At 33.1% G+C, this 11175-nt stretch overlaps 1 protein-coding gene across 1 annotated transcript in view; it reads left to right on the top strand.

Moving 5' to 3' along the window:
• The window catches only part of LOC108761278 (probable peroxisomal acyl-coenzyme A oxidase 1), a 21099-nt gene extending 12426 nt beyond the window's left edge, over positions 1 to 8673 (top strand). The window contains exons 3-11 of the mRNA XM_018507706.1: positions 3501 to 3669; positions 3786 to 3909; positions 3988 to 4107; positions 4221 to 4336; positions 4431 to 4600; positions 4877 to 5039; positions 5176 to 5451; positions 8024 to 8293; positions 8388 to 8673. Of these exons, the coding sequence (XP_018363208.1) occupies positions 3501 to 3669; positions 3786 to 3909; positions 3988 to 4107; positions 4221 to 4336; positions 4431 to 4600; positions 4877 to 5039; positions 5176 to 5451; positions 8024 to 8293; positions 8388 to 8648 (1669 nt within the window). The 3' untranslated portion in view covers positions 8649 to 8673. The remainder of the gene's footprint in view (positions 1 to 3500; positions 3670 to 3785; positions 3910 to 3987; positions 4108 to 4220; positions 4337 to 4430; positions 4601 to 4876; positions 5040 to 5175; positions 5452 to 8023; positions 8294 to 8387) is intronic.
• The last annotated feature ends 2502 nt before the right edge of the window (positions 8674 to 11175 follow it).

Here is an 11175-nt window from a genome sequence, read left to right as displayed (position 1 = left end):
TCGGCCGTGCGGTGGTGGGGGTCGCGCGCCGGAATCGGCCCGAAATGTGCAAATCCTTGCGACCACTGATCTAGATACTTCCTTGACAGCAAACACCTATAGACACCTACTTCCTCGACGGCTAACACCTAGACACCTACTATAGCTTTTGAAACATGTTATTATATGTAACAGCTACATTATATTAATATTATTGAATAGGAAATTATAATAAGGAATTAATTCTTGACAAATTTTAGTGATTTCATTTATCCGCGCAATGTGTCGAGTTAATAATTATTTGTCGATCTAATATTGATAAATTGATTATTTATTAATTATTATCCTGCAAATTATACGTAGCAATTTCATTTCACTGTCGATATACAGTGCTAATAAAACCATAAGTAAATCGATAAATGAGAGTCGCAATAAACGATTCTACCGTCGAAAATATGAAAAGGAGAAGATTTTTGAGACGATGACATATCTTACACACGGCGTAAAAAGCAAGGTGTGGCATTCCCGATGCTGCGCACTCGTTCAATTTCTGAGCCAATCAGCGCGCGACCCATTTTGCAAGCAATATGACATCCGTCACGTATGTACGTCTGGTTGAACTAGGGTAGTTGTGCAGAAAAAATTGTGTGTTCTGGTTTTATTTATCTTTCAAAAATTGGGAAAAACCCACAAAAATATATACAATAAAGTTTATATTTAAAGTTTATATCGTTATTTTATTTTTTTTATTATTTTTATAAATAAATAAACTAATAAACAATTAAATATATTTAATTTAAACAAGATAGGATAATTGATTACAAATTCTGATTTGGCAGGTTTAATTGTCATTATAGTTTTTATACATTAGACTCCTTTTCTCTGACCTATTAGATAGGGTTGATTGTTTGCTATAGTTACTTAATTTATTTATTAAAATTATCCCATGCCTTGATTTAGTTACGTAAATTTATTTGTTTATTCATTTATTCCATTTTTCCTGCCCTAGTTGGGTTATGTGGATTTAATTGTCATTAATTATTTTATTTATTAAATTTCTATTCCCTCCTTTCTAGCTGTTACACTTAATATTTTGTAAACATACCTAAATTGTTTACTTATTAGAGAGTAAATACTTTTAGATTGAGTCTTTTATCCAGTACATTTAATAATAGTTAATACTATGTAATTGTTTATTCTATATACAAGTCAAAAGTTTCATGACTTATGTAATTATGACGTAATTATAAAATTACGTATTTCATTTAATTATTGTAGTTTATGAAATTTTTACTATCATCTATAATTAGGAAAAAGAAAACGAAATTTATTTGCAATAATAATATTTCATAAATTCTAAATATACGTATATTTAAAAAATTTTACATAATTCATGTATTCTTATTTCTTATAATCAAATTTTACTTTAAAGTGAACGCCTGCAAAATGGATCATCTGCTGATTGATTTAACCGTAGCAAAAGTGCTGCTAATGCGCAATGCTACACCTTGCTTTTTACAGGATCTTACATACAAATTTGACATTCGGATTTCGCATCACGATATCTCCGTTCGTAGGACATATAGAGAGGTAAAATAAACATTTATTAAACAATAGACAAAAATAGGTCAATGAGAGTATAAACGCAGGTCATAAGGCACAAAAAGATACAATTTTATATAAAGTAATTATAATTATAAGATTAAGAATTTATAATTATAAAATCACTGCATACAAGTATTCGAACGTTTCGACTTCCTTTGTAGTCATCCTCAGCGAACACAGATCGAGTAACAAGTCACATTCCTCGCGGAGTAATAAAATGGCCAATCACTCGTGGATTGCAAGATCCAAAGTGGAATCCATTAAAGTATGTCGAAATAATAACATCATATTGCAATGAGGGACATGTCGACAAAAAAGAAAGAAAAAATAAATAAAACATCGAACGTCTGCATATTGATAATGTGGACCGATATCGTTGATATATGTTGTTAGTTCAGAGTTTAAGTACTTCGCGAGGGACGTGAATCGTTACTCGATCTATGTTCGCTGAGAATGGCTACAAAGGAAGTCGAAGCGTTCGAATACTTGTATGCAGTGGTTTTATCATTATAAATTCTTAATCTTATAATTATAATTACTTTAAAATTATATCTTTTTACACCTGCGTTTATACTCTCATTGGTCTATTTTTGTCTATTATTTATTGTTGAGAGAGTCTATTATTATTTTTAATTTAAACATTTATTACATAATTCGGCTATCGATTGAGCTTTACTCAGAAGTCGATCGGTCCAGCCTTTATTGAAAAATCGATAATCTCGACTGTTTGCAACTCGCTGGCTCGCATAAAGACGGAGCGATCTCGCACTGCGTGTCCACTTGGCGTGAGACACTACCATGTCTCTTGATATGTTTAATGGGCATGAAAGCTTATCTTTTGGGACTATACAGTATCTTTTTATTCAATCAGGGACGGACTTAAGGATAAGTAAGACCCCCTTTTTTACGAAAAAAACTGGTACATCGTTGATTTTTCGAAGTTTAAAATTTTTTTATGATAAATGGGATAAATTCACCGAAAAAACCTCTCTTTAACATTTTCGATAGAATGAGCTATTTTCGAGAAAAAAAAAATTAGAATTCGTAGACTGCAAATGGACAAAATCGTTTTATTTGATTATCAGTTACAATAAACTGAAAAGCGAAAAATTAAACTCTAAAGCAAATGTTGAAAGTGATCATTTTGTGTCATAGTGCAAACATCCGTTCTTCTTCGTATCGATTGACGCACCCGGCAGAAGATTCCGAGCGTATTTTGAATAACTGAGTGATTTCTATAAGATGTAAGCATTCTGAATGGAAGTCGTATATACAAGATATATATACAAGAATTTAATTTTCCGCTTTTCAGTTTATTGTAACTGATAATCAAATAAAACGACGATTTCAAACTTTAAAATATCAAACTTTAAAAAATTAATGATGTACTCAGTTTTTTTCGTAAAAAAATTTTGCTTATCCTTAGGTCCGACTTTGATTGAATAAAAAGATAACGTATATTTCCAAAAGATAAGTTTTTATGTCCATTAAACCAAGTTACATCAAAATAACTCGAACGGTTTTTGAAATTTTTGGAAAAAACAATATTTTTTTCCAACTTTGACATCTAGCTTGTATCTTTGAAATTAAGCCGTTTTCGACAAATCGTCATATGAAGTTTTAATCTTGAACTTGTGTGAGCAATCACTCCTTAAAATCTTTCAACGTACTTAGTACACCTTGTATAAAATATAATATATTCAAGTCGAAGTGTTTAATGTTTTATGATGAAAATATCATTTACTTGAAGCAAATTATATTATTTATAAAATTATTATTATTATTTACTCGAAATAATATTTAATTTAATTCAAAGTTTAATGTTCCACGCGAAGAAAAATATTTGCTAAACGTAAACTTTTACAAATCTAAAAAAGAAAACGTCATTTGACAAAAGCATTTGTGGTGCTCTGTAGACAAATTTTAGGAGGCATGTTAGGCTCAGCGATACTGAAGGATGGTAATCCGTTGACACTGCACCATGTGATGTTTATACCTGCTATTATGGGACAAGGCACTGTTGAACAACAAGGATATTGGATATCCAGAGCTTGGAGCTGTAATATCATTGGTACTTATGCCCAAGTATGTTTCTTACTAAACGTTATTTAATCACAAATTCATCATTAATTATTTAATATATACCTATACATTTTTGAAAACCGTGTAATTTGTAGAATAATAAAACCATATGTTCTTAGACGGAGCTTGGTCATGGCACATTTATTAGAGGTTTAGAAACTACAGCGACCTATGACCCTGAGACTAAAGAATTTGTATTAAATAGTCCGACTTTGACATCATACAAGTGGTGGCCTGGTGGTTGTAAGTATATTTTTTGTTCAAATTAACATAGGTACATTCAGATCACTCTCAAGGTTTATAGAAATAAAATACTTTCAGTGGGTCATACTGCGAATTATGCAATTGTCGTTGCACAATTATATACGAAAGGAGAGTGCAGAGGCATTCATGCCTTTATTGTACAACTTAGGGATGAGAACACTCATGAACCGTTACCAGGTACGTGAAATCATAAACGTATTTTACGAGTAAACTTTATTATATTTTTTACCAAATATTGCATTTACAAACGACAAAGAGACTTATGTTAAAGGATACATCTTTGTCTTCAGGTATAAAGATCGGTGAAATTGGCACCAAATTAGGAATGAATGCAACTAATAATGGCTTTCTCGGTTTCGAGAACGTTAGAATACCGCGCGAGCACATGCTGATGAAAAATTCTCAGGTAATGGGAAAAGAAAGGACAAAACATTCACGATTGATTATTTAAGAAAAAGTCTAACAGGAAAGTTTAAAGTTCTAATCGTCCGAATTTTCAGGTGCTGGAGGATGGAACTTATGTGAAAGCGCCTAGTGATAAACTTACCTACGGTACTATGATGTTCGTTCGAGTGGTATTAGTACGCGATATCTCTAATTACCTGTCGAAGGCGGTAACGATAGCTATCAGATATAGCGCAGTGAGACGACAGAGTCAGATAAAACCTGAGTACGTAATAAAAAGTAAATTATTGACGCGATACCGATAATCAGTTTTAAAAAACTTATTACATCTTTTATACTATTTTATGCTGTTGGACATGTAGTTTGACGCGAAGTGCATAATAAAGACATTAAATTATAAAATATACAGGTCATATTTTATCAGAAATACTTTAATACCTTTCATTTTTCAACTAGATTACAAGTCGGTTAATAATAATTAGATTAAAATAGTATTCAGAATGTAAAATGTATTAAAAATTTTTTTTTTAATTTATTTCAGCGAGCCGGAATCACAAATTATGGATTATGTTACTCAACAATATAAATTGTTTCCAAATCTTGCTGCGTGTTTCGCGTTTCGAATGTGCGCCGATTGGATTTGGGAGATGTATAACAATGTGACAGCTGAATTAGATCAAGGAGAACTGGAAAGACTACCTGAGGTATACTACTAGATACGTTATTATACATATAAAAATAGAAATATAGAAGATGATAATCTCACACTCTACGTACTCCATTTATTTGGAATTTAAATAATTGTCGTTATTGTTGGAAAAATCAAATTATATTTTTCAGCTGCATGCCCTGGCATGTTGTCTAAAGGCAGTTGCATCATCAGACGGAGCTACTGGTATTGAGCAATTACGATTGGCATGTGGTGGGCACGGTTATATGGATGCGAGCAACTTGCCGGCGACTTATGGTTTAGTGACTGCTACTTGCACTTATGAAGGCGAAAACACGGTTCTGCTATTGCAAACGGCTAGATATCTGGTGAAAACTTGGAGACAAGCTATTGGCGGCGAACCGCTTCCGCCGACTGTCGGATATTTAGCTGTTCTTTCGCGTGGAGTAATTATATATATATATACACTACGCAACAAAATTTTTCATCGAAATTTTGCTATTTTTCAAATGCGCATAACTCTGTCAATTTTCATCGTATCAAATGTGGTTGAAGTTTGGAGCGAAAATTAAAGGTGGCCACATACAGAAATAACAGACAATAGAAAATCACGCATATATACATGTGTCAAAAAATTTCAAATGTACGTCCAGTTTCAAACGAAGATCGCGGTCCGCGAAGGGAACCGAATGAATAAAAAATTCTGGGAGACCTTTCGTACATGCGACCAAAAATTTTCTTTTTCGTCCTCGCGTCCTATGGGAAAATCTAAAAGAATGAGATCGATGTCTGACATCACTAACGATAAAAAAACAATAATTCGAAGAGATAACGGTCTCGGAAGCTCTTCAAGTAATGCAAACTCCGCGTTATCGCTCGTACTTGCGCTCGAAAATTTCCTACGCTTGTCTCAGAGCCTGGAACCAAAATGTTAAAGTTCTTGTGTAATGTCTGAGACTACAGATGAATAAAAAAAAGTTATCGCTCGATAAAGCCCAAGCATTTTTTTTCTTAAAAAATTTGATTGTTTGACGCGCTACCTGGATCGCCCCGATTTTTTTTTTCGAAAATACCACATAGACCATTGTAAAGTGCACTTTTCAACAAACAATTTGAAAAAAAATTCGAGTCTACGATTTTTTTTGACCGAGCAATGCCATTTTGAAGTTATTCGAGCGTTTTTAACGAATATCGCGATAGAGTCAAATGCCGAAACCTCATTATGGGGAAGGATCCGTATTGAACATTAATTTTATTATGCAGAGTGAATACTAATAAAAAAATACAGAAAAGCACAGGATATTTTATTTTCTTACTAAAAATGCCTCGGCTTACTGAAATTCAATCTGCTCAAATTGTGGCCCTGCTAGAGGCGGGATTGAGTCAGAGCGCTATAGCAATAATAATGGGTATTAATCACTTGACGGTATCGCGTTTTTAGTCGATACCAAGAAACAGATTCTTATCGTCACAGGCCTGGTCAAGGTCGACCTACAAGGGTAACTACGAATCGGGAGGATCGCAACATTGTCAATGAAGCTCTGCGCGTCCCAACAAGGGTTGCGCGACAAATTGGGAATGAAGCTTTACCAGGCAGACGAATTAGTACTCAAACGATAAGAAGACGCCTTCACGAAAGAGGTTTAAGATCATGAATTCGTGCTAGAGTGCCCATGTTGACAACAGTGCATCGGCGAACTCGTCTACATTACGCCCGTAATCATTGAAACTGGACGGCCAGAGGAGAAATGTGTTGTTTACAGACGAATCTTGATTTTGTCTGTTTGGGAATGATGCTAGGATCCGAATTTGACGACGTAGACGAGAGCGTTTTGAAGCGAATCATGTTGATCCAACTCGAGCGTTCGGTGGAGGATCCGTTATGGTATGGGGTGAAATATCAATGAACCATCGAACAGATCTAGTGATTCTCCAACCCCCAGGATTCACAGCGGTACGTTACATAAACGAAGTTTTGCGTTCTTGCGTGATTCCAATGCGTCGACGAATAGGCCGTGATTTCATCTTGATGCAGGATAATGCATTTCCCCATGTTGCGAGGGTAACTCGTGAGTACTTGGCAGTAAACAATATACAGTTACTGCCTCATCCATCTAACAGTCCAGACCTCAATCCTATTGAGCATGTATGGGACATGATGGGTAGGAGATTACGTAACTTGGAGAGCCTCCTGCTAATCTGCAAGAGCTTGAGAGAGCTCTACATGAAATCTGGCACGAGATACCTCAAGATTCAATCGGAGCATGCATTAATATGCAAGAACGTTTAGGAGAGGTTATCCTACGCCGAGGTGGCAATACACGGTATTGATTGCCTCTAATACTTGACCACTCTGGCTTTAGGCAAATAGGGTTTGGAGTCAGAAAATACTGTGGAAGTGACGAGCCACGGAGTCCTTAATTTGACAAATAGTTTACGTAATCGAACCTTTTCAGGGCCAAAATAATGCGTGAAGTCCAACCAGCAACCTCCTCGCGGTACGTATCGGGTAATGCTAATGCTGGCGGTATTCGTTAAAAATGTCCGAATAACTTCAAAATAGCATTACTCGGTCAAAAAATCGTAGACTCGAATTTTTTTTCAAATTGTTTGTTGAAAAGTGCACTTTACAATGGTCTATGTGGTATTTTCGAAAAAGAATCGAGGCGATCCAGGTAGCGCGTCAAACAATCAAATTTTTTAAGAAAAAAAAATGCTTGGGCTTTGTCAAAACATGGAGATGCAGCATCGACTTGCACCTAATTTGGCATCAAGTTTTTCTTAAGGTACAGATAATTACCTACAAAATGAAAAAAAAATCGTCTTGATATGATGAAAATTGACCGAGTTATGCGCATTTGAAGGATAGCAAAATTTCGATGAAAAATTTTGTTGCGATAATTTTGTTGCGTAGTGTATATATAAAAGAAATATATATGTATATGCACATAAAATCGATATTTATGTATGAAAACTTATGGACGGAAGACAGCATTATAATATTATCGCAATCTACAATTTCTGTTTTATAGCAAAATTCGTTTGGCAACGGAAAACATGGACCGCAGAATACGTAGTGGTACGTCACCAGAAGATGCATGGAATGAAACTAGCATTGAATTAGCACATTGCGCGGAATCTCATTGCCGTGCTTTCTTAGTAATGAGATTTGTTGAAAATGTCAGAGGATTGACATCTGTATCCAAGCAGCTTCGCGAGGTTTTGATGCAACTTTGCGAATTGTACTCGATATATTGGGTACTACAACGGCTTGGAGATTTTCTTCGTGTTAGTACTATATCTAAAACTTAAATTATTATCATAATTTCGATAAAGTGACCGAATCACTTCATTAATATGATTATGTATTTTATAATTACAGTTTTCCTGTCTAAATAACGAAGATGTTCCGGCACTTCAAGCACGCTTCGAAGAGATGCTCGCTGCAATCCGTCCAAATGCTGTTGGTATTGTCGATGGATTCAATATTCGTGACGAGATCCTCGCATCCGCGCTTGGCGCATATGACGGCAATGTATATCAGCGTCTCTTTGATGAGGCGATGAAAAGTCCTTTAAATCAGGAGAGTGTTAACCAATCCTTCCATAAATACCTCAAACCTTTTCTTAAAAGTAATTTATAGTCGTATTATTTTTATTATAAATAGTCAGCCAAAATCTATTATCTCTCTCATAGAGATAAGATTAATTATCATTAACAAATTTCAATAAGTTTGCCAAAAATGGAAAAATTTGTCAAAATTACTAAGAAGCATCAAATTAATTCATAATTTCCAATCATATTGATCATTATAACTGCAAATGCTGCAGTAAATCTTCTGTAATGAATTATTTTAAAGTCCCTCTTTTCTTTTTCATTTCAGCAGTTGTATTGAGTTGTAACGTCAAAATATTATGATTAAAAAAATCAGTTAGAAAAATATTTTTTTTACAATACAGAGTGTCCCAAAAAGGTTGGGACACCTGAATATCTCGGAAAATATAAGTTTTACAGAAAAGTATTTCAAACAAAAGTTGTATAGAGTTCAAAAAGATCTATTTATTGATCTTGGATGGCATCGCCAAGATCAAACCAAGGTCATATCGATTTTTTAAAAATGAAACATCCTACTTTTGATTCCAGAATCTAATAGCTGGTGTCAGAAGTAGGGCGTTTCATTTAAAAAAATTGATGTGACCTTGACCTGACATTGGCGACGCCACCCAAGATCAAATTGATAAGATCAGTAAATAGATCTTTTTAAATCCTACAATTTTTTGTCTGAAACATTTTTCTGTAAAACTTATATTTTCCGAGATATTCAGATGTCCTGATCTTTTTTGGGACATCCTGTATAAATCGAAATGAATTAATCTTTCCGCATATCACACACACTCAATAATTATTAAAATATACAGAATTTTTTTTCAATTCCTGGATTGATAAATAGTAGCTGTAAAGTGTAAATCAATCATCTGTTACAAGATTTATTTTCGCTGGAATGTCAAACACACTTAGACTGAACATTATATTCACTAATGTAGAATAATAAAAATAAGATCAGATATATTTTAGCAATTCATATTATCGAACGTGAGAAAACAAATACAAGAAAACAGATTCACATATTAATTCTGTAGTGAAAAAACAGGAGCTTTAAGTATAGACAAAAATATTTCGTTCTCTTTTTTCTCATAATTTAGTGACTGTTGTACAATACATTATTATGTATGATATTGTATGGAGGTATGTATACAGGGGGAGGGAGGAGGATATGTTTCTTGTATGCCATAATTGTATGCAATACTTCACGTGTGAATTTAGAATAAAGCAAGTAAAGAATATATGGTATACATTTTTGACGATAATTAATACTAAAAAAGGCTCCAAAGATTAAATCGAACAAGGGAAATGATAATGTCAATGAGAGCCGACACAATTGATCGTGTATAATCCAATATTTATATGTCAATCAGTAATTACAGACATTTTGACTCCGATAATTGTTACTCTAACACATTGGGGATGATCCAAATTTAGGATCAAAAATCCGTAATTACTGATTGATATATAAATATTGGATTATACACGATCAACTGTATCGGCTATCATAGGCATTATTATTCTCTTTGTTTGATACATTTTTTAGTTTTACATATACACGCACACTTTAAATATTTTCTTTGATTTATTAAAACTCAAAAAAAATGAAACTTAAACCAGCTTATTTTTATATGAAACTTTTATATTCACTCTTTGAAGTATTACTATATAATTAAGAAACATCCTGTATACGTCGGTGTTCCATGTTAAAACATCTGTTAAAGGACATTTTTATACGCAATTTAATGAAAACGTTATGAAATTGACGGAAGTATTTATCTATTATACATTTATCAGTATCTGTATTAACATTATACGATTATTTTATGCATTACGTATAAAGTATTTTCTACATTCATGAACCAATCTTTAAAAAAAATGATTGATATTTTTGATAGTGATATTTTATATAAAATATAAATATTGTATATGTGAAATAAAGGCACGCGCAAAGTGTTGTTTTACAAATAAAATAATATTAATAAAAAATGTAATTTTTACAGTTAAATGTTCTAGTATGTATTTACAGATTTATCTTCGAGATAATTTAATGTAAAATACGAATACATACTATATTTTGATATACAAATAAAGTGCAAATAATCTTTCTTCGTTATTTCGGTGTATGGTTCTACGAATCCCTAAACTCCACAATCGTATGAAATGGAAGAGATGTTTATCACATCTCAAAGAAGTTTCCAATGCGTTTCCTTAGACGGTATAGTATTTATTTACAGAATAGGAGCGACGACATACATTATTGTTTGTTATACTAATATAGTGCAATTATTAATTTCCGTTAATTAAGAATAACGTAATAATTACTTTGATGTCCGCAACAACGATAATACGGATATTCTAATTTTTTGCATTCGGTAATCGGAATTTACTGACTCGTCATTGTTGCGATTTTATATATGTGTGTGGCAGGAAGTCGATATTAAATTTCAGAAGGATAATATATAGGAGAATGATGTATAAAACACTTTAATGAAAAAAACCGAAAAAAAATGCGTTTTATCGCAGTTGCGCGAGCGAGTATATAATATATCTATATATATATATAT

Source organism: Trachymyrmex cornetzi, unplaced genomic scaffold (assembly GCF_001594075.2).
Source record: "Trachymyrmex cornetzi isolate Tcor2-1 unplaced genomic scaffold, Tcor1.1 scaffold247, whole genome shotgun sequence".
Taxonomy (NCBI): Eukaryota; Metazoa; Arthropoda; class Insecta; order Hymenoptera; family Formicidae; genus Trachymyrmex; species Trachymyrmex cornetzi.
Note: the sequence above shows the minus strand (reverse complement) of the source record. Positions and strands in the feature narration are given on the sequence as shown.